General features: G+C 44.3%; 1 protein-coding gene and 1 pseudogene across 1 annotated transcript in view; one reads left to right on the plus strand and one right to left on the minus strand.

Moving 5' to 3' along the window:
- Positions 1–2,869: 2,869 nt before the first annotated feature.
- LOC129489863 (large ribosomal subunit protein eL6-like) lies at positions 2,870–3,734 on the plus strand (annotated as a pseudogene).
- A 7,719-nt stretch (positions 3,735–11,453) lies between these two features.
- Positions 11,454–24,572, minus strand: part of LOC129490714 (beta-glucuronidase-like) — a 57,991-nt gene continuing 44,872 nt past the window's right edge. The window contains 2 exon segments of the mRNA XM_055294530.1: positions 11,454–11,626; positions 24,328–24,443. Coding sequence (XP_055150505.1) covers positions 11,454–11,626; positions 24,328–24,443 — 289 coding nt within the window.

A 24,572-nucleotide genomic window follows, 5' to 3' on the forward strand; every position in this document is an offset into this window, starting at 1 on the left:
TTCAAGCGATTCTCCTGCTTAAGCCTCCCAGGGAAAAATATTTTGTATTGCTTCAGTTTTCAAATGTAAATTAATTGAAATGAAATCACAAAGTCAGTTTCTTAGATGCCCTACCCAAATTTCAAATATTAGACAGTGCAATTTTAAGGGGCTCCTTCTAATATGAAACTCTCATTCCTTCAGGCTGCATTCTGCACCTGGCTAAACATCAACATCACCTAGGGGGCTTTTAGAAAACCACAGCCTCTACATGATTTCCTTAGGTCTGGAGCCTTGCCAAATGCTATTTCAAGCAGCCTTGCTTCAAGTCCTAGAATGCTCTTGTCATTCCACCCTTCCCACATCCACTAGCCCCAAATCACCCATTCATCTCTCAAGAACTGAACAAAGGTGACAATAAACTACACATTTCTTAACCTGTAGGGAGACCCCCTGAAACTATTGCTACTGAATAAAAGATGAAATGCTCCTGATTATTGTAAATACAAAATTGCATGCAGGATTGTGTAAAGACAATGCCAGGCTGGACTGCCAGAACAAGCCAACAGCACATGATGTGCTTCCCCCTGCAGAGAGCCTATGAACGGACGTGCAGTCAGGGAGGTTTCACATCACCAAGATTCCTAACCCAGAAAAGCAGATGTTCATGGCTCTGGGAATGGAATACGACCCTCGTGGAGAGCCTATAAACGGATGCATGGGGGGGCGCCTGTCCATATGGATAAGATAGGGCTATAAACACCCTCATCTTGCCACGGCTCTTCTAGGCCTCTTTAGGGTTAAGACATACTCCCTTCTGAGAATTTCTGGTCTAACCAGATGTCTAGCTTCACCTCCTGTTTCCATGGATTGTTTGTAACCAGCTTTTGTTGCAATTGTTACTGCTGATTAATATCTTGCTGATCATAGGTTATGGAAAGATTGTGTTTCTGTTTTAAGGCTCTGTTAGAAATTATTGACGCACACACTATATTGTAAATTCTTATCTCTCTATACCGTACCTCTATATACAAATGTACTGTACTTCTACATACAAATGTTATGTTAAAGAATTACTTCATCCCCATGTGACCATCTCACCTCATAATCAAATGACCCTAAATCCCTCACTAACCTACCCCCACCCTCACTAAACTTAATAATAAATGCTGGCATATCCAGTGCATTGTTGGCACCACGGGACCAGAAGGCAGTGACCCCCCTGGACCCAGCTTTCACTATGTTGTGTGTGTCTATTATTTTTCAACCTGCGGATCCACCTGGGAACAAAGAGAGAGGCCTGTTGCATTGCAGGCTGCTGGCCAGATCCTGCAATAATTGTGTTCCTTTTGCTCTTCAATCAAATGACCTCTCTGCTCTAGCCAGCTACAAAATGCCATGTTATCTCTTTCAAATGCAAATATCACCTTGTCATTCTCTGCTTAAAGTACTTAAAAGGCTCCCCATGGTTGCAGAATAAAGCCATATCTATTTGGCATAATATGGGCTGGTTTACCTTCCCAGCTTCACTTTAACCATTCCCTATCCATCCACCTATCTATCCATCCATCCATCCACACACCCATCCAACCAGTCATCCATCCAACCATCCATGCATCCATGCATCCATCCATCCCTCCCTCCCTCCCTGCATCCATCCATCCATCCATCCATCCATTCACCCATCCATCCATCCATCCATCCAACCATCCAGGCAGCCATCCATTCACCCATCCATCCATTCACCCATCCACCCATCTATTCATCCATCCATCCATCCATCCATCCATCCATCCATCCACCCACCTAAGCATCCATCCATCCATTTATTCATCCATCCATCTATCCACGCAATCATCCAGGCAGTTATTTCATGAATCTGCCAATCAGTTACGTCTACATGCCTTCTCCTGAATTCTCAACAATTCCCCATAATATCCATAATATATATTTTGCTATACCTCACAACTGTAGATGGGAAAACTGAGTCTGAGAAGTCTCATGTGTGGTGAACAGCATTGACTTCCTATACTGTATTAATTCCCTCTTTCTTCCTTCTTAATAAAATCCTGATCATGTTAAAATGTCTGCCCCTCATCCACACAGCCCTCATTCCCAGCTTTAGGTATACATGGACAGCAACAAATCTAAACCAAGCATAGACAAACATTTTCTGTAAAGCAACAGACAGCAAATATTTTAATTTGTGAGCCATATGGTCTCTGTTTGCTATGGTTTTAATGTGTATCCTAAAAAGTATGTGTTGGAAAGTTAATCCCCAATGCAACAGTGATGGGAGGTAAGGCCTAATGGGAGGTGTTTAAGTTTTGAAGGCTCTACTCTCATGAATGGATTAATGCTGATTATGAAAGCGCTTGAGGCTCTGAATTGGACCTCTTGCTCTCTCTTACACTTTTTGCCCCTTTGCCATGGGAAGATGCAGCAAGAAGAGCCTCCTTGCCAGATGCCAGCCCCTTGATCTTGGACTTCCCAGTCTCTGGAACTCTGAGCCAATAAATTTCCAGGTGCAGTAACTCATGCCTATAATCCCAGTGACTCAGGAAGTTGAGGCAGGAGAATAATTTGAGGCCAGGATTTTCCAGACCAGTCTGGGCAACAGAGGGAGACCCCACCTCTAAATAAAATTTAAAAATTAGCTTGGTGTGGTGATGCATGCCTGTAGTTCCAGCTACTAGGAAGGCCAAGGTGGGAGGTTCCCTTGCACCTAGGAGTTAGAGGCTGCAATGAGCTGTGATCACGCCACTGCACTTCAGCCTGGGTGACAAAGCAAGAGTCCATCTCTAAATAAAAGAAAAAATATATACATTCATTACAAATTACTCAGTATCAGCACAAAAAGGGACTAAGATGCTCTTTCCCATCTCGCAAGATGGTGGGTGAAAAAGTTGAGAAGCCAGACACTAAAGAGAAGAAACCCGAAGCCAAGAAGGCTGATGCTGGTGGCAAGGTGCAAAAGGGTAACCTTAAAGCTAAAAAGCCCAAGAAGGGAAGCCCTATTGCAGCCACAACCCTGTCCTTGTCAGAGGAATTGGCAGGTATTCCCGATCTGACATGTATCCTAGAAAGGTCATGTACAAGAGGAAGTACTCAGCCGCTAAATCAAAGGTTGAAAAGAAAAAGGAGAAGGTTCTTGCAACTGTTACAAAACCAGTTGGTGGTGACAAGAACGGTGGTACCCGGGTGGTTAAACTTCGCAAAATGCCTAGATGCTATCCTACTGAAGATGTACCTCGAAAGCTGTTGAGCCACAGCAAAAAAAACCCTTCAGTCAGCATGTGAGAAAACTGCGAGCCAGCATTACCCCTGGGACCATTCTGATCATCCTCACTGGATGCCACAGGGGCAAGAGGGTAGTCTTCCTGAAGCAGCTGGCTAGTGGCTTGTTACTTGTGACTGGACCTCTGGTCCTCAATTGAGTTCCTCTATGAGGAACACACCAGAAATTTGTCATTGCCACCTCGAGCAAAATCGATATCAGCAATGTAAAAATCCCAAAACATCTTACTGATGCTTACTTCAAGAAGCAGCAGCTGTGGCAGCCCAGACACCAGGAAGGTGAGACCTTTGACACAGAAAAAGAGAAATATGAGATTACAGAGCAGCGCAAGATTGATCAGAAAGCTGTGGACTCACAAATTTTACCAAAAGTCAAAACTATTTCTCATCTCCAGGGCTACCTGCGATCTGTGTTTGCCCTGACAAATGGAATTTATCCTCACAAATTGGTGTTCTAAATGTCTTAAGAACCTAATTAAATAGCTAGCTACAAAAAAAAAGGGACTAAGACACTGTTGCAACTATTCAACTCTGCCATTGTATCATGAAAGCAGCCACAGAGGATACACAAGCCAATGGGTGTGATTGTGTTCCAATAAAATGTATATATGAGCCCTGAAAATTAATTTGATATAATTTCACATCATAAAATATTATTCTCCTTTCAATTTTTTTCCAACCATTTAAAACGTAAAAACCATTTTTTGCTCACTGGCCATAAAAAAACAGATGGCAAGTTGGATGTTCTCCCACAGGCTATACTTTTCCAATTTCTGATCTAAGCTACTTAGTTGCATGGTGTCCTCCTGGCAAGGTCAGGGAGACATACGACCTAAGGGGACCCAGTCACACTCAAGGGAGAATCTACAGTGTCCACTGTAGGTTAGAGAATAATCCCCCTTCTATTCCCAAGTCAGCAGGCCACTGGCTTTCATTGTCATCTTGACTATATAGTCAAGACTATATATGGATTATGTAGACTATATAATGAAGATGATAATGAAAGCCAGTGGCCTACTGACATAGCAATAGAAGGGATTACTCTACTCTCAAGATGACTATGGAAGCCACTACTCTCAAGACAACTATGAAAGGGATTACTCTCAAGTTGACTATGGAATCCATTGACCTATTGATTAAGGAAGTCATTGACCCAGGCACTACTGTCATTTTTCTTGTAACTGAAAGTGATCTCAGAGTCTCCTCGCTGGTGGCCTCAGGAGATGGAACATCATGGGCCTCCCCTGAGACACAGTGAGGACAAATGAGGGCCCAATATCTTAAGTAGAGTATTAATTAAGGTCTCCCGAGAAACAGAACCAATAGGAGGTTCTATTTCATTCTGTTTCCTTCCTATTTCATTCATACACACACATGTTGGGGGTGGAGGAAAGAAAGAAAGATTTTAAGAAATTGGCTGGAGTCAACTCTATCTGGTACTTGAGTACCCTGGCCTAGCCAATTATATATCAGAGGTGATATATAATACTGATAGAATTATTATAAATAATAATTAACAGAACTAATAGAATTAAGCATCCACAGGATATCTGAGATCAGGATTGATGGGAAGAATGGAGGCAGGTGCTTCCCAGCCACTAATACCACAAAACCTGAGGAACCCCATGGAAAGTCCTGCCTGACTTCAGTCCACAATTGGGTTTCTTTTCTTTTCTTTCTTTTTTTTTAAGACACAGTCTGGCTCTGTCACCAAGGCTGGAGTGCAGTGGTGCGATCTTGACTCACTGCAACCATCCACCTCCTGGGTTCAAGCAATTATCGTGCCTCAGCCTCCCAAGTAGCTGGGACTACAGTCATGAGCCACTCGCCCAGCTAATTTTTGTATTTTTTTTGCCATGTTGGCAGGGCTGGTCTAGAATTCCTGGCCTTGTTGCCTTGTTGGCAGGGCTGGTCTCGAACTCCTGGCCTCAAGTGATTTGCCTGCACTGGCCTCCCAAGGTGCTGGGATTACAGGCATGAGCCACCTCACCCTACCCACAACTGAGGTTCTTAACTTCCCTCCCTAAGCTGAATTTGGTGCAGAATAAGGTTAGCACTCAGATTTTGCAATACATCTCTGGAGAGTTTATTTTAAGAAGATCAAGTGGGGTACTCCTGGGTTTCAGGATTGGTTAGTCACCCTCTCTGCAAGAACAAAGGGTGATCTGACACCCAATCTCCCTCCTGATGCACGGAGTTTGACCCCCAGAAGAAAGGGCTTGAGATTCATGCTAGAAATGATGCAAATATTAAGAGAGGAGGAAATTAATATAATTCTGATGTGCTGTACAATGTTCAATATTGATTTTTGACTCAATGAGACTAATTAAAATGCTCTATTCCAATCAGTTGCCAAACATACCTGCTCAATAATGTGTCTAAATTCATTATTTTAACAATATTTCATTTTTCAGTTTTATTTTATCCACATATTAACTTCATTTTACTTATGCAAATAAGAGCTTGATGGTGATACTACCAATAACTCATTATCATCCTTTGCTAAGCCAGGAAGGAATTTGTTACTCTGCAGAATATCAGTGCTTTTAACAGGAGAGCACGTAAAAGCTACACTGTCTTGAAATAATTTGCACTCACAAATTAAGTGACAAGCATAACTCTAATAGATTAACTGTATGCAGTAAAACATTTACCTTTAGAAGTGCTCCTCTGTCCTCTTCGAGGCTGAGTCTGAGGCTAACTAGGCTTAGCAAACCCTAGTGACAAAAGGAAATAGTTTTTGGAATGTTTTCTTCGGTCCATCACTGACATTTCCTGTTCATCTGGTGGAAAAGTTAAAATATTTAGTGGCAGCCAAGAGCAGTGGCTCACACCTGTAATTCCAGCACTTTGGGAGGCCAAGGCGGGTGGATCACGAGGTCAGGAGCTCGAGACCATCCTGGCTAACACGGTGAAACCCCGTCTCTACTAAAAACACAAAATAATTAGCCGGGCATGGTGGCATGCACCTGTAGTCCCAGCTACTCGGGAGGCTGAGGCAGGAGAATCACTTGAACCCAGGAGTTGGAGGTTGCAGTGAGCTGAGATCACACCACTGCACTCCAGCCTGGCTGACAGAGCGAGACCCTGTCTCAAAAAAAAAAAAAAAAAATTTAGTGGCACCTGAAGGGTGTTCAGGATACATTAAATATTCAACATCTCTAAGGGAGGCCCAGCTACATTTAATATGGCAGGTTCTCTTCCAAGATCCATCCTTAAATCAATCTGAGCACCTCTGCTGAGAACAGTTTTCTGGTGCTTTTTTTTTTTTTTTTTTGAGACAGGGTCTGTCTCTGTTGCCCAAGTTGGAGTGCAGTGGTGCAATCATGGCTCACTGCAACCTCCGCCTCCTGGGTTCAAGCAATCATCCCACCTCAGCCTCCCAAGTAGCTGGGACTACAGGGATAGTCCCAGGCCTTCTGGTGCTTTGGGATTATTTATTGAAAAGATAGTTGTTCCCCACATGCAATGGGATTTGCAAAAATATTCTCAGGTAGAGAGGGATGGGTTGGAAGAGACAATATTTGGGTCATGTATTCTATATGGCGAGACGGACCAACTAAAATAATAATCTCATCTCCCTGAGATTTTCAAAAAGTCTCAGGGAGATGAAGTTCACTCCACTGAAAAGAATGTGTCTAGGCAGCAGGTCTGCCTGTGAGTCACGGGTGGGTCTACGATAAGGTTGTAGAGCCTCTCATTCAAGACTGGGGTTGCGGGGGGTGTCCAGAAATTTTTGGGGTAGCTTCAGGCTGAAGTGGAAAGGTTAACAGCAGAGTTCCTACACAGCAGAAAGCTACTGTGAAAACTTCCCAGTCTGCTGCGGGGCTGCCACTGCCTTTCTAGTAGAAACACTGCACTACCCTCTTGAAGCTTGGCCTAAAGGGCCCTTGTCACTCAGATGCCCTCATTATGAGCTCCCTCTGGGTAGCACTCTATCGGGCAAAATTCACTCCCGATATCTCACATAGGTTCTTTTCTATTTTCCCTAAGTGTCAACAGGTCTGAAAAATAAAGGGACAGAGTACAAAAGAGAGAAATTTTAAAGCTGGGTGTCCAGGGGAGACATCACATGTCGGCAGATTCCATGATGCCCCTGAGCCGTAAAACCAGCAAGTTTTATTAGTGATTTTCAAAAGGGGAGGGAGTGTACGAATAGGGTGTGGGTCACAAAGATCACATGCTTCACAAGGTAATAAGATATCACAAGGTAAATGGAGGCAGGGCGAGATCACAGGACCACAGGACTGGGGCGAAATTAAAATTGCTAATGAAGTTTCGGGCATGCATTGTCGTTGATAACTTCTTATCAGGAGACAGGGTTTGAGAGCAGACAACTGATCTGACCAAAATTTATTAGGTGGGAATTTCCTCATCCTAATAAGCCTGGGAGTGCTACGGGAGACCGGGGCTTATTTCATCCCACAGCTATGACCGTAAAAGACAGCTGCCCCCAAAGTGACCATTTCAGAGGCCGACCCTCAGGGATGCATTCTCTTTCTCAGGGATTTTCCCTGCTGAGAAAAGAATTCAGCAATATTTCTCCTATTTGTTTTTGAAAGAAGAGAAATATGGCTCTGTTCCCCCTGGCTCACTGGTAGTGAGAGTTTAAGGTTATGTCCCTTGTTCCCAGTGAGAATTTAAGGTTATGTCCTTTGTTCCCTGAACACTGCTGTTATCCTGTTCTTTTTTTAAGGTGCCCAGATTTCATACTGTTCAAACACACATGCTCTACAAACAATTTGTGCAGTTAACACAATCATCACAGGGTCCTGAGGTGACATACATCCTCCTCAGCTTATGAAGGTGATGGGATTAAGAGATTAAAGACAGGCATAGGATATCACAAGGGTATTGATTGGGGAAATGATAAGTGTCCATGAAATCTTCACAATTTATGTTCAGAGATTACAGTAAAGACAGGCATAAGAAATTATAAAAGTATTAATTTGGGGAACTAATAAACATCCATGAAATCTTCACAATTTATGTTCTTCTGCCATGGCTTTAGCCGGTCCCTCCATTCGGGGTCCCTGACTTCCCGCAACACTCAAGGAGAGACAGATGTCCACCCTGCAGACTCAGGACCTACTTAGGGGAACTTGATTGCAAATGACAGAAACTCACTGTGAACTAGTGTAGGCAAAGGAAGAAATTCATTGGTCCATGGGGTCCAAGGAACAGTTGTATAAATGGTAACAGCCCTGCAAGATTCATCTTACCCACTGTCCAGAAATCCTAATACACTGAAAACAGCAAAGAAAGAGTTTAATTTCTGCAAGGCAGCTGAGCAGAGTGATGGGAGATGTTTCTCAAATCTGCCTCCCTGAAAGCTCAGCGGCTAGGATTTTTAAGGATAATTTGGTAAGCAAGGGGCTAGGGAATGGAAACTGCTGATTGGCTGGGGATGAAATCATAGGAGTCCAATCAAACTGTCTTCACACACTCATCAATTTCTGGGTGGCAGTTTCTGGTGGGAGTCAGTTCCTGGGTGTGAATCGCAGGCCCCGGTGAAGTCAGTCAGTCTCCAGAAAGCAAAAGTCTGAAAAACATCTCAAAGACTAATTTGAGGGCCAAGCGCAGTGGCTCACACCTGTAATCGCAGCATTTTTGGAGGCCAAGGCAGTGGATCACTTGAGGCCAGGAGTTCGAGACCAGCCTGGCCAGTATGGCGAAACCCCACTCTATTAAAAATACAAAAATTAGCCGGGCATGATGGTATGTGCCTGTAGTCCCAGCTACTTGGGAGGCTGAGGCAGGAGAATGATTTCAGCCCAGGAGGTGGAGGTTGCATAAGCCAAGATGGTGCCACTGCACTCCAGCCTGCCCAACAGAACAAGATTGTCTCAAAAAAAAAAAAAAAAACTAATCTTAGGTTTTGACAGTAGTGATGTTATCTATGGGAGCAATTGGGGAAGTTACAAGTCTTGTGTCTCTGATTAAAAAGACTTGAGCAATACAGGGCTTATAGAAAATCAAACTAAATAACAATGGTTGATTAACGTTAACTATGCCTACATTTTAGCAGAATTCCAGCCCCTTCCATTATCCTAACCTTGCAGCCTTTCATTAGTCTTACAAAGGTGGTTTCAGTCCCCCAGCAAGGAGGGGGTTAGTTTCGGGAATGGACTGTTATCACCTCTGTTTTAAAGCTAACAAAGACAGTCAGATTTCTCTCACTGTCATAATTATTGCAAAGGCAGTTTCAGAAACAGCCTTGAAATAGGCAGGATGGAAATGGACCTCCAAATCCTCCAGAACCAGAGACTGGGCTTCCCCTCTCTTGTCCTTGCTTTTCTCTGCATTTTTACTTCCCCCAGGCTCCCAGCTGCCTGGATTTCCACACGAGGTTAAAATATAGATGCCAACAGCTCCCCAAACATCAAAGTTTTAGTTACTATTAAGGAACTACGGTCAAGTGGTACCATAGTTCCAATGTGGTGGTAAAGGCATCATGCATTCAAGTATTTCAAGGAAGGAAATTATAACCTTGTTTGGGTGAAGTGCTCAGCCCCAGATGAATAAGCTGTAGCATGAGAGAGGGCAGAGGGATGAATAATGTCATAAATGAACATGGCAGCTCCATTAGGGATGGGAGAGGGTAGTTATTGCCCAAGAGGAAATTCTGATAGAGCTCCACTGCAAGGCCCAGTCTCTGCTTCCCTTGCATGGTTGTCATCCTCCAACCCTTAGATAGGGCCAAGCACTTGCTACCTTGGTGTATTAGTCTGTTCTCACGCTGCTAATAAAGACATACTTGAAACTGGGTAATTTATAAAGGAAAGAGGTTTAAAGGGCTCACACATCCACATGGCTGAGGAGACCTCACGATCATGGCAGAAGACAAAGGAGAAGCAAAGGCACATCTTACATGGCAGGAAGCAAGAAAGCATGTGGAGAGGAACTCCCCTTTATAAAACCATCAGATCTCATGAGAATTACTCATTATCATGAGAACAGTATGGAAAAACCTGTCCCCATGATTCAATTACTTCCACTGAGTCCCTCTCATGACACGTGGAAATTATGGGAACTACAATTCATGATGAAATTTGGGTAGGGGCACAGTCAAACCATATCACTTGATGTCCCTTACAAGCCAGAGAGGCAGTATCCTGAGTGTTTGCGTGTCCTGAGTGGAAACAGCTATAACCACCATGGATAAAAAGATAAGAACAAGACATTCTTCAACAAAAATGTCCCTATAAAACCATCCCAATTGTCCCCTAGAAATGATGTTTATAGTTTCTTTTGAATAAAGATAAAAATTGGCCCCCCCAGTCTTAAAACTCAAGAAAGTTATGTTTGTCTTATCTGAGTTCCTTTCTCAGGAAACCAACCATCAGTCCTCCCAGATAGAATCAAGTAGCTGAAACTCATGAGACCACCACATCTGGATAATGAGATGTCAGACCCCTCATCCATCATAATTGCCTAAGCAATTACCTGCTTCCTGTTGGCCAACTTCTCTTCCTTTCCTCTCCCTAATTCCTGTTTTCCACACGATTACATTTCTTCTCTGCTGTATAAACTCCTAATTTTAGTTGGTCAGGGAGATGGATTTGAGGCTGATCTTCCATCTCCTTGACTGCAGCACCCAATTAAAGCCTTCTTCCTTGCCACTACTCATTGTCTCAGTGATTGGCTTTCTGTGCAGTGTACAGCAGAACCTAGACTGAACCCAACATGTCAGTAACACCTTGCTGTAATGTAAACTAACTTTACATAGAGAAGAGAAAGGCACCTTGGGAGTGGGTGAGCTTCGGTGTTTGTAAGAAGCTAATCTTACGGTACAGGGCATGACTTCCATCCCATTTCAAATGTACAAAGTCTAGCTTCTTGGGAAATGCTTGAGTTTCTCAGGCTGACACTTTGTGTTGGGTCATGCATACATATGTCTCCTTAACACACATAGGTGCACAAACACGTATAGTTTTCTATAGAAATAACTTTATTTTTTTTCTACCTGAACATCTCAATGGAAAGAGCCTTGAATTAAGGAGTTCAAGATCTCATTCCACCCCTGTCTCTGCATGGGTGAGTTCAGACACATCTCTTTCCTTCACCCAGTCAATGAGTTAGCCTCAAACAGGGACATTTGGAAATGCATGAGGAGGCATTGAGTTGCTCCTATAACTTTAGGGAAGGGAAAAGGAGCACTAAGGACATTGAATGGGTCAAGGATGCCAGTTGTGCAGCAACAGGTAATGGGGGATTTTCTTGCCCCCATTGATGATTGTGCCCAGATTGAGAAACACCACCTGATGGCCCTTAAGGTGTCTCCATGCTGGAGAAAACAAGGCCAATGCTTCTATGTCTTTCTCAAAGGTCAGAGCAGAGGAGCCTTCCACTAGGAGAGGGCAGAGTGTCCAACAGGCCCATGGCGTCTCAAGAGAAATCTTACTGGGGTCCTCCCAACTGTGCCCTTCAGTGCCAGCCCCTCAGATCTATTCAGATCTGGCTTCTGCACAGAGCTGCCAATTTCAAGCCAATCCTCACCTCAACTGGCTCCCTCTCTGTTCTCCTCTGTCTTAATAAGGACTGCAGATCCCATGGAACATGTGCTTCCTTTGACATTCCCTAATTATGTAAATTTTATAAATTTAGTTTCTATAAAAATCTGTGTTGTTACTGCTGAAATGACAACGGCAAGAAGTTCTGGATAGTGCCCCAAGGGGCGGATGCAGGTTCCAGTCCATTTGGCTTTTCACTACAGTACTGTAAAGGCCTTTCTCTCTCCCCATCATAATATATTAGGTGTTTTGTTTTGCTTTGTTTTTCTTGTTTATTTTTATTTTTTTTGGAAACAGGGTCTTGCTTGGTCACCCAGGCTGGAGTGAAGTAGTGCTATCATGGCTCATTACAGCCTCGAGCTCCTGGGCTCAAGCGATCCTCCCACCTCAGCCTCCCAAAGTGCTGAGTTTACAGATGTGAGCCACTGTGCCCAAACTGTTAGGTGTTTAAGTTAAGGCTGTGGCGCAGAGATGGTGAGGATATTTGATTGTCTGTGTTGACAAACTATTAGAGTTTGATGCTAGGAGTGCAGTGTTGAGCAGACCACATGACCATATTCAGGCTTGGCAGGATAACATTCTCTGCCTGATTAATGTGACAGTTCATGGAAGAAATGGAAAGTGTTTACCATTCCTGCTCTAGGTGATCAATTCTTTCCAGTCTTGAAAGCCATGTCCAGGTGGAATCTGGTTTAGATGTAGTCTGAAGCAAAAGGAAAGTCAGGGAAAAAAAAAGGTAGGAGAGCCAGTCAACGTAGCCCATGCTTGTAATCCCAGCACTTTGGAAGGCCGAGGTAGGCAGATCACTTGAGCTCAGGAGTTTGAGACCAGCCTGGGCAACACAGGAAGACGCCCATCTCTACAAAAAATAAAAATTAGCTGGCCATGGTGGTACACACTTGTGGTTCCAGCTCCTCAGGGGCTGAGGCAGGAGGATTGCTTGAGCCAGAGAGGTAGAGGTTACCGTGAGCCAAGATCATACCACTCCACTTCAGCCTAAGTGACAGACGATACCTTTCTCAAACAAACAAACAAAAAAAAGTAGGAAAAGGGTGGACAGATTGCCCAAGTAGAGTACAGGGTGTTCTCATCAACTGACAAAACTCCTCCTCTCCTGCAAATGGCCCAACCACAGACCACTCCAAGGCCACCTTGGAGCCTCCAGATGCTGCCCGTCTTGGCACAACACTGCCTTCAAAGCAAGCAGGTTGTCCAGCATTGCCTGGGTGGGCTGTCTCAGTAGAGGTTCTTATTGGCAAAACCCCACCTAGTTCAGGCATAAAAGGCAGCCTGTGGCCAAGGCAGGTAGATCACCTGAGGTCAGGAGTTCGAGACCTGTCTGGCCAACATGGTAAAACCCCATCTCTATTAAAAATACAAAAATTAGCCGGGTGTGGTGGCATGGATCTGTAACCCCAGCTACTCAGAAGGCTGAGACAGGAAAATCACTTGAACCCGGGAAGCGGAGGTTGCCATGAGCCAAGATCACGCCACTGCACTCCAGCCTGGGCAACAGAGTGAGACTCTGTGTCAGGAAAAAAGGCAGCCTGAGAATCACCATGAAGCCTCACAGAAGCAAGGCTAGAGGCTCCTAGGCCAAATGCCCATGCCATATTGAATTCCAGAACCCCTTTCACAGCACAAAAAGCCCTCCCCCATGGTGGGGTGTGGGACCTCAATCCTGAGCCCTGTTGAGCTGCCCCTGAATGCTGGACACCCTTTCTCACCCTCACCAGGAATCAATTCTGCAAAGGACCCTCTTCCTCATGTCACTGCCTGCTAAATTGTTCTCAGCTATTCACATTGGATCTATGTCACTGTGCCCTAGTTACAAGGATGCCTGGAAACGAGTTCTTGGCTTTCATCTTGAAGAGGCAAGTCCCAAAAGCTTGGAAATTTTCCAACATAGAAAAGGGATTCAAAAAATGCCAAAGCAGTCCAAGAAATACATCTGCTGCAGAGATTCATCCAGATTCTGAGAAGGTCACTGGGGCAGGTGTTTTCTTACATGAGGCCGGGCACAATTACAGACGCTCTTTGAGTTACAAAGGAGTTACATCTTGATAAATCCATCACAAACCAAAAATATCCTACTTTTAAAGTGCATTCAGTACGCCAGACCTACCAAACATCATAACTTAGCCTAGCCTGCCTTAGCCTAGCATTCTGCCTAGCTCAGAACGCTGATATAAGCCTACAGTAAAATCATCTAACACCAGGCCTATTTTATAATAAAGTTATTATAAATCATTTTGAATCAAAATTCAAAGTATGGCTTGTATTAAAGAAATATCACATTTGCACAATCCTAAAGTTGAAAAATCGTAAGTTGAACCATCTTAAGTCAAACCATTGTAAGTCAAACAATCATAAATGGAACTATCTTAAGTCAGCAACAACAGAAGAAGTGGTCAAGTGGTTTCCTGTCCACTGAATTCAGCAATGGCATATCCAACACCTATGGCCACTTCAGAAAGACTAGTTTCAGACAAGCACGTTGGCTCATGCCTGTAATCCCAGCACTTTGGGAGGCCGAGCCAGGCGGATCACCTGAGGTCAGGAGTTCGAGACCAGCCTGGCCAACATGGTGAAACCCTGTCTCTACTAAAAATACAAAAAAAAAAAAAATTAGCCAGGTGTGGTGGGTGCCTGTAATCCCAACTACTTGGGAGGCTGAGGCAGGAGAATCACTTGGACCAGGGAGGCAGAGGTTGCAGTGAGCTGAGATCATGCCATTGCACTCTAGCCTGGGTGACAGAGCCAGACCTCATCTAAAAAGATTAAATTAAAAAAAAAAAAAACTAGTTTCCAGTACCTTTTCTTCTTTCCCACTGGTCCCAGGGATTTTATGTACTTCTGCTTCCTTTCAAAGGCAGCCTCTATCTACTCGATAAAGGTAAGCTACAAAATGGAACATGGACTCTTCAGGTCACTCCCTTCCCACCAACAGCTCTTATCTGCAAATGGTGCACACCATCCATCTTCTTCTTTTGTTTTAACTGAGGTGAAATCTATACAACAGAAAATGACTCAATTTAAAGTGTACAATGGACACATGCACACATATGTTTACTGCAGCACTGTTGACAATAGCAAAGACTTGGAACCAACCCAAACGCCCATCAATGACAGACTGGATAAAGAAAATGTGGCATATATACACCATGGAATACTATGCAGCCATTAAAAAGGACGAGTTCATGTCCTTTGCAGGAACACGGATGAAGCTGGAAACCATCATTCTCAGCAAACTATCACAAGAACAGAAAACCAAACACCATATATTCTCACTCATAAGTGGGAGTTGAACAATGAGAACACATGGACACAGGGGGGGTAACATCACACACTGGGGCCTGTCAAGGGGTGGGGGGATAGGGAAGGGATAGCATTAAGAAAAATACCTAATGTAGATGATGGTTTGATGGGTGCAGCAAACCACCACGGCACATGTATACCGATGTTAACAAACCTACATGTTCTGCACATGTATCCCAGAACTTAGAGTACAACAAAAAAATAAAGTGTACAACGCAGGGGCCTTTAGTACATTCAGAGAGTTGTGCAACCGTCCTTGCCAGCTGGTTACAGAACATCTGCATCACTCTCAAAGGAGACCCTGTACCCATTAAGCAGTCACATCTCATTCCCTCCTTCTCCCAGTCCCTGGCCACCATCAGTCTGCTTTCTGTCCCTGTGGATCTATGAATTCTGGATACTTCATATAAATGGTCTCACACAAAATGTGGCCTTTCACATTGGCTTCTTGCACTTCATGTACGTTTTTGAGGTTCATTCATGTTGAAGCAGTTTTTTGTTTTTTGGTTTTTTTCTGAGACAGAGTCTTACTCTGTTGTCCAGGCTGGAGTGCAGTGGCACGATCTCGGCTCACTGCAAAATCCTCTTCCTGGGTTCAAGCAATTCTCCTGCCTTAGCCTCCTGAGGAGCTGGGACTACAGGCGCCCGCCACCATGCCCAGCTAAGTTTTGTATTTTTAGTAGAGACGGGGTTTCACTGTGCTAGCCAGGATAGTCTCAATCTCCTGACCTCATGATCCACCTGCCTCAGACTCCCAAAGTGCTGGGATTACAGGCGTGAGCCACTGCACCCAGCCGCAGCAGTCATTTTTATTTTGACTTATTATATTAATTTGCTCAGACTGCCATAACAAGACTACAGACTGAATGGCTTGAACAACAAAAATGTATGATCTCACAGTTCTGAAGACCAGAAGTCCAGGATCAAGATGTCAGCAGGGTTGGGTCCTTCTGAGACTTCTCTCTTTGGCTTGTAGATGGCCATCTTTTCTGTGTCTCTTCTCAACATCTTCACACTATGTGCATGAGTCCAAATTTCACTTTGGCACAGGGACACCAGTCATACTGGATTAGGGATTACCCGACTGATGTCATTTTAACTTGATAACCTCAGGAAAGAAACTATCTCCAGATAAGGTCACATTCTGAAATATTAGTGGTTAGGACTTCAACAGATAAATTTTTTTGCAGGGGGGCACAATTACACATAGCACATATCATTTCACTAAAGATTACAGGAAATAAACAGGGGCTCTCAAAATATTGCTGGCACAAAGAAGCCTGGTAGATGTTCATCCTCTAATTGCTTAAACTTGCACTGAGTTGTTATCAGAAGTCCAGATATTTCTTTTTTTTTTTTTTTTTTTTTTGAGACAGGGTCCTTCTCTGTCATCCAGGCTGGGAATGCAGTGGTACAATCACAGTGGCACAATCACAGCCTCCACCTCCCCAGGCTCAAGTAATCCTCCACCTTAGCCTCCCAAGGAGCTGGGACCACAGGAGTACACCACCATACCCACATGATTTTTTAATTTATTTTTAGAGCTGGAGGGCTCTCACTATGTTGCCCAGACTGGTCTCAAACTCCTGGACTCAAAGGATCTTCCTGCCTCAGCCTCCCAAAGCACTAGGATTACAGGCATGAGCCAGCAGGCCTGGTCAGCTTCTGTGTTCTTGAAGTCCATCACCTATCTCCTTCCTGTGGTCCCTTTTCAGATCACACAGTTCTCCTTCTCTTGGAAAGCCTCATTCCCAGAAATTTCCTAATGAGACTCTTCCAACTCTTGTGTGCAACTTCCCTGCATACCAACAACCCCCCCAACTATTATGTCTCCCCAGAGAAGGTCAAAGTTTAGGCATATGGAAGGGTCCCAGGGCTGAAGGGCTGCAGTGGACATCCTGGTCCAGTGGGGGTCTGAAGGTCCCTGACATGCAGAGGTGTTTTATTTGTATGCAAAGGACTTGCACATAAGAGTTAGAAGAGTCTCATCAGGAAAGAGTTGGAAGAGCTTTTCTCTCTCCCTATCCTCAGGGGCCTGATCTCCCACCGAGTCATAATGCAGGGTAACAAATTCCATCAAATTAGTTAGTCCTTGCCTCTGGGAGGACCTTTCAAGAGAACTGTTCCCAGGTAAAATATTGCCAAGAAACATGGTTAACATAAGGGATCCTGAGACCAGGAGGGAGGCAGAATATCTCATCCCAGCAGCTGAGAGTCTCCTGTGTAGTTTAGTGTGATTTGTCTCATCACAAATTTCTTTCCTTTTTCTTTCTCTTCTGCAAACACTTGGACTTTGAGTGGTCCCTTCACTCCCTACTGAATGAAGGCTGGGCACAGTGGCTCCTGCTTATAATCCCTGGACTTTGGGAGGCCAAGGTGGGAGGATTGCTTGAGCCCAGGAGTTGGAAGCTGCCGTGAGCTATGATCACACCACTGCACTCCAGGCTTGGCGACAGAGCGAGACGCTGTCTCAAAAAAAAAAAAAAAAATCAAAACAGATTTACCAAATGAGAAGAGGGCACAGCACAGGGAAAGAAACAACATCCCTTTTTTGTAAGGCGTAACTCGATGTGTGATGAGTGGTAAGCCATATGCAGCTATCTGGGCCTCAGTCTACCCATCTGCCAAATGGGACTAATTCTACCTATTCCACATTTCTCAATCACAATCACTCAAAACGCAAAAGACAATGCAGAACTCACCCAAAACGCAAAAAGCAATGCAGAAATAAAGATTTGCTTCCCCACTCCCCCCCATTCATAGACTCTTAGATCTTATACATCAGCCTCCTAATCTGTTGGTTTTTCAGAGACATAGACATTATCCAACTTTTTTTTTTTTTTTTTTTGAGATGGAGCCTCGCTCTGTTGCCCAGGCTAGAATGCAGTGGCATGATCTCAGCTCACTGAAACCTCCACCTCCCAGGTTCAAGCAATTCTCCTGCCTCAGCCTCCCGAGTAGCTGGGGCCTACAGGTGCTCGCCACTAAGCCCGGAAAATTTTTGTATTTTTAGTAGAGATGGGGTTTCACCATGTTGGCCAGGCTGGTCTCAAACTCCTGACCTCAGGTGATCCTCCCGCCTCGGCCTCCCAAAGTGTTGAGATTACAGGTGTGAGAAGACACACCCAGCCAGTCATTCAACATTTTTCTGATACCCTTGTTTTTAGGTATTGTGTTTTGCTGAATCAAAGCAAATTTGGTAAACATCTGTAAATCAAAGAAAATTTCTGAGGCGTGTCTCAGTCATTTTTAGAGGTCATTTTGCCAACGTTGAGGACGCAATGGGAGGGAAAAAGGAATAAAAACCACAGGAAACATTTGTGATGGATGCTTTTTTTCCAAAGAGGGTCTTGGAGACTTAAATATTTGAAGGAAAAAAGAGGCCGGGCTTGGTGGCTAATGCCTGTAATCCCAGTACTTTAGGAAGCCAAGGCAGGCAGATCACCTGAGGTCAGGAGTTTGAGACCAGCCTGACCAACACGGTGAAACCCCATCTCTACTAAAAACATAAAAATTAGCTGGGCATGGTGGGGCGTGCCTGTAATCCCAGCTACTCGGGAGGCTGAGGCAGGAGAATTGCTTGAATCCAGGAGGCAGAGGTTGCAGTGAGCCGAGATTGCGCCACTGCACTCCAGCCTGGGCAACACAGCAAGACTTGGTCTTAAATAAATAAATAAATAAATAAAGGGAAAAAGAGTGGGCAGTAGGGGAAGGCAAAAAACAAAAGCAGGGAGGGAAAGCAAACTGAAGAGAAAAGCAATTGTGTTCTTTTGAGTCTTTGATCAGCATTTACAGAATTCACATTTTACATGTGGAAAGGGTGGAAGAATAGTCAATTATGCATTCATCTTGCACTTGGTGAATCTGCATTTTTACATAAGGTAAATAAACACAAAGTACAGGAAGCAGTCAGATATGCTTTTGTCTCCGGTGCGCAGAGGGATGACTTTTAGTTCTGTCCTCTGTCCCTTACCTGTGAAGACAAGTTTTTCATTTATGTTGTCAGGGTGAAATTCAACAGAACTCTTTTGGCTGGGCATGGTGGCTCATGCCTTCAATCCCAACACTTTAGGAGGCCGAGGTAGGTGGATTGCATGAGGCCAGGAGTTGGAGACCAGCCTGGCCAACATGGTGAAACCCTGTATCTACTACGAATACAAAAATTAGCCGGGTATGGTAGTGCACACCTGTAATCCTAGCTACTCAGGAGGCTGAGGGAGGAGAATCGCTTGAACCAGGAGGTAGAGGTTGCAGTAAGCCAAGATCACACCACTGCACTCAAGCCTGAGCAACACAGCAAGACCCTATCTCGAAAACAAAAACAAAAACAAAAAACCCTAACTGTTTTAGACGAAATTCAAGAAATTCAACAGAACTGTTTGTTTTCCTTTTGCATATTCAATGTCAGTAACTCATCTTTCTGGGTTTGAAATACTGAATGAGCAATGTCTGGCCTCAACCAAACCCTGGTAGATTTCTCACCCAAGAAATTTTGAATGTCAAGACCATACCCTCTTCCCTGCATAATGACTGTGAAAGGAAAAGAAATCTCAGGACCACCAACTCACTAAGTGAAAGGCAAAAGTCAACCTGGAAACTGGATCATACAAACCTGCCTCTCCCATTCTGTTCCTAAATAGATAGCTACAAAGATTTTTTTTAAAAGCTACACACCTCCCTCAAAATTTACCCACAAGGAAATTCCTTATGGGCCTCAAGATTTTGACCTTAGAACAGTTCTGTTGCATTTCACCCTGAAAATGTAAATTTATAGCTTATGCTTGCAGGACAAAGGATAGACCCCAAGGTCATCCCTCTGCTCACCTGAGACAAATGCATATCTGACTGTTTCCTCTTCCCCATGTTTACTTTTTTTTTAATTAAAAACATAGAGACAGGGTCTTGCTATGTTGCCCAGGGTGGTCTTGAACTCCTGACCTCAACCGATCCGCCCACCTCAGCCTCCCAAAGTGCTGGGATTACAGGCATGAGCCACTGAGCCCAGCCGCTGTCTTGAGTTTCATGGAGACTTCAAGACATAGGCATGATTTGGTTTTTAGTTTGCTTTTTGTTTTGGTTTGGTTTTGAGACAGGGGTCTATGCCACCCAGGCTGGCATGCAGTGGTGCAATCACAGCTGGCTACAGCCTTGATCTCCTGGACTCAAGTGATCTTCCCACCTCCGCCTCCTGAGTAGCTGGACCACAGGCATGCACTACCATGCCTGGCCAATGTTTTTATTTGTAGAGATGAATTCACACTATGTTGCCCAGGCTGGTCTCAAATTCCTGGCCTCAAGCGATCTTCCTGCCTTGGCCTCCCAAAGTGCTGGGATTTCAGGCATGAACCACCCGCGATGGCCACATAGGCATGACTGATTAAATCAGTGGCCACTGGTGACCAATTCAAACCTTCAGCTCTTCTCCATCCCTGGAAATCTGGGGGCAGGGGGCTGAAAGTTCCTACCCCCTAAATCACGAGGTTGGTTCCCCTGGCAACTACTTTTCATTTTGAGACTATTCAGGAGTCACCAGAAATCAGTCGTCTCATTAGCATCCACAAAGACACTTATTACTTCAGAGATTCCAAGGGTTTCAGGAGCTGTGCACCAGGAAACAGTGGCAGAGACCATATATGTAGGTTTGTGTATATATGTGTGTGTATTTTTTTGTGTGTTCTTTTTTCTTTTACACTGTAGCTCTCAGATCTTACAAATATATATTTTTTATTATTTCATTTTTGTATTATAAAAGGAAAATAAAATCTTAGGACCTCAGACTCACTACAACCTCCACCTCTTGGGTTCAAGTGATTCTCCTGCCTCAGCCTCCAGAGTAGCTGGAATTACAGGCATGTGCCACCATGCCCAGCTAATTTTTTATTTTTAGTAGAGACAGGGTTTCTCCATGTTGGCCAGGTTGGTCTTGAGTTCTCGACCTCAGGTGATCTGCCCGCCTCAGCCTCCCAAAGTGCTGGGATACCAGGCGTGAGCCACCACACTTGGCCCAATGTTTCATGAACAAACATTTAAACTGTAATTCTGCTTTGTACCAGAATTCATCAGAAACAATCTCTTTAGCTCTGTGATTTTATTTTCTTTTCAAAATTAGCTGAACATTATAGCAAAACTAAAAGTTACAATTTTCTCCCGCCTTCCCTGAAGAAAAGTCCAGAGGGATTTTGTTTTGTTTTTTTGGGGGGAGTTTTTGAGACAGAGTTTCACTCTTGCTGCCCAGGCTAGAATGCAGTAGCTAGGTCTCGGCTCACTGCAACCTCTGCCTTGCGGGATCAAGCGATTCTCCTTCCTCAGCCTGCTGAGTAGCTGGAACTACAGGCCCCTGCCACCATATCTGCCTAATTTTTTGTATTTTTTGTAGAGATGGGGTTTTACCATCTTGGCCAGGCTGGTTTTGACTTCTGACCTCGTGATCCACCTGCCTCAGCCTCCCAAAGTGCTGGGCGTTAGCCACCGTGCCTGGCCATCTCTTTTTCATTAATGGAAACATGTCCCTTGTACCTCATACCGTTACTTATTAAAAACATATTTTCTTTGCATACTTTTCATACAGTCGTTTCCTTTCACCCTTATTATATTGGATTATATTGGTCAGTTATGCACACTGATTAGAATTCTTAACCCTTCCTAACTTTAATTTCCAGTGAAAATGAGGTTGTGGGAATTGTGGACTACTTGTCATTTAACAGCATTCTCTAGTAGATTAGCACACTTATTAATACACCATTTTTTTTTTCAGATGGAGTCTCACCCAATATATTACCCAGGCTGGATGGAGTGTAATGACACAATCTTGGCTCACTGCCACTTCCGCCTCCCAGGTTCAAGTGATTCTTCTGCCTCAGCCTCCCGAGTGGCTGGGATTACAGATGTGCACCAACACGTCCGGCTAATTTTTGTATTTTTAGTAGAGATGGGGTTTTCACCATGTTGGCCAGGCTGGTCTTGAACTCCTGACCTCGTGATCCACCCACCTCAGCCTCCCAAAGTGCTGGGATTACAGGTATGAGCCACCGCACACCACACCCAGCCTTAATACACCATTTTATAATTTTTTTCTTAGGGTCTCATTCTGTCAGCCAGGCTGGAATACAGTGACACAGTAACTCTTAATAAAGCCTCAAACTCTGGGGCTCAACAGATCCTCCTGCCTCACCCTCCAGAGTAGCTGGGACTACAGGCATGCACCAGAACGCCCTGCTAATTTTTGTATTTTTCGTAGAGACGAAGTTTCACCATGTTGGCCAGGCTGGTCTCAAACTCCTGACCTCAGGCTATCCACCAACCTTGGCCTCCCAGAGTGCTGGAATTACAGGCATGAGCCACCGTGCCCGGCCTCATTTTCTTTTACTTCACTTGATTGTGCTTCACAGATATTGCATTTCTTAACATAGTTTTGTTTTATTTAAAAATACAAATAATAGTTAAAACTACTGAGATGGGGTCTCGCTATGTTGACCAGGCTGGTCTCAAACTCCTGCCCTCAAGCAATCCTCCCATCTCAGCCTCCCAAAGTTCTGGAATTATAGGCATGAGTCACCATGTCTGGACCATTACTTAACATGTGAGAGGACTGTGGCAACCTGTGTTGAGCTAGGGTAGTGGTGCCGTTTTTCTAACAGCACGTGCTCACTTGGTGTCTTTGTCACATTTCAGTAATTCTTACAGTATTTCAAACTTTATTATTTTTTTGAGACAGAGTCTTACTGCATTGCCCAGGCTCAAGTGCAGTGCTTTGACCATAGCTCACTGCAGCCTCGACCTCCTGGGCTCAAATGATCCTCCTCCCTCAGCCTTAGCTGGGACGACTAGCTTGTGTCACCATTCCTGGCTAATTTTTAATTTTTTTTTGTAGAAATGGGGTCTATGTTGTTCGGGCTGATCTCAAACTCCTGGGTTTCCAGCAATCTTACTGCCGCCACCTCCCGAAGTGCTGGGATTATAGGCGTGAGCCACTGTGCCAGACATTATTATTATTATTATTATTAATTTTTTTTTTCTTGAGACAGAGTTTTGCTGTTGTTGCCCAGGCCAAAATGCAGTGCTGCGTTCTCAGCTTACTGCAACCTCCACCTCCCGGGTTCAAGTGATTCTCTTGCCTCAGCCTCCTGAGTAGCTGAGATTACAGGCATGCACCACCATGCCCAGCTAATTTTGTATTTTTAGTAGAGACAGGGTTTCTCCATGTTGGCCAGGCTGGTCTCGAACTCCCAAACTCAGGTGATCTGCCTGCCTCGGCCTCCCAAAGTGCTGGAATTACAGGCGTGAGCTACCGCGCCTGGCCGAAAGTTAGCATTTCTAGCAAGTTCCTGGGTGGTAATTATAATGGGAAAGAATGACAGTCTGAGAACAACTACTCTGGAAGATTTTATCTTGGCAGCCCCTCATCCATCTGCACATGAAAGCACAGATCTTATTCTCTTTGAAGACCAATTTTTTTTTAAAGACAGGTCTTGCTCTGTCGCCCAGGCTCACGTGCAGTAGTGCAATCATACCTCACTGCAGCCTCCAACTCCTGTGCTCAGGCGATCTGCCCACCTCAGCCTCGCAAGCAGCTGGAACTACAGGCACACACCACCACGCCTAGCTAATTCGTTTATTTTTTTTGTAGATGATGGGGTCTTGCTATGCTGAACAGACTGGTCTCAAACTCCTGGCCTCAGGCGATCCTCCCGTTTTGGCCTCCCAAAGTGCTAGGATTACAGGCATGAGCCACCATGCCCAGCCTGAAGACTTTTAAATGCTACCACATTCAAGACGTGTTGAAACTCACCTGTATTCGATCAGCCTGCTTTTTTTGCAAGTAATATAAAACAGACTGAAATACCTTAAGCCTCTTAGGCTTTGTACCCTACTGTGGAATAATGAGTGTGCCCCAAAAGTAAATCCATAATGAGGTCCCATTTTTCCTTCCTCCTTGGCTATGAAACAGACAAGAAAAAGGCAAGCTAGTCATTTCTGTCTCACTATAGCAGACTCTCCTGTTTGCTTTTTGACCGTATTTGGGAGGCGGGGGCCTGACTGCTTTCCTACTTCCTAAGCACAACTTACTTTTCCTAGAAAATTCTCAATGCAACCTACATGGAGTAAGCCAGCTTCCCTCCTTTGTTTCCAATATTCTTATAATCAAAATGGCCAGAATTGGCAAGGCAACCTGAAAAAATGAGGATGGGTATGTTATCCCATGAGCCAAACTGCCACTTACACTGGATAGTCATGAAATCAGCAGAATTCCCGATAAGCTCTCCAGCCACGTACTTTCTGTGTTTTTGATCCAGACCCAGATGGTACTGCTCTGGCAGACTCTTCTGGTACTCTTCACTGAACATCAGAGGTGGACCCTGGTATTCAAGGCAAAGAGAATCTAAGAGTCAGAAATGGCAGAATTGTAAATGTTAGATAAAAATAAAGATCCACTTGATGGTGACCAAAATATCTGTCCTCGCAGGG

Source organism: Symphalangus syndactylus, chromosome 9 (assembly GCF_028878055.3).
Source record: "Symphalangus syndactylus isolate Jambi chromosome 9, NHGRI_mSymSyn1-v2.1_pri, whole genome shotgun sequence".
NCBI classification, from domain to species: Eukaryota; Metazoa; Chordata; class Mammalia; order Primates; family Hylobatidae; genus Symphalangus; species Symphalangus syndactylus.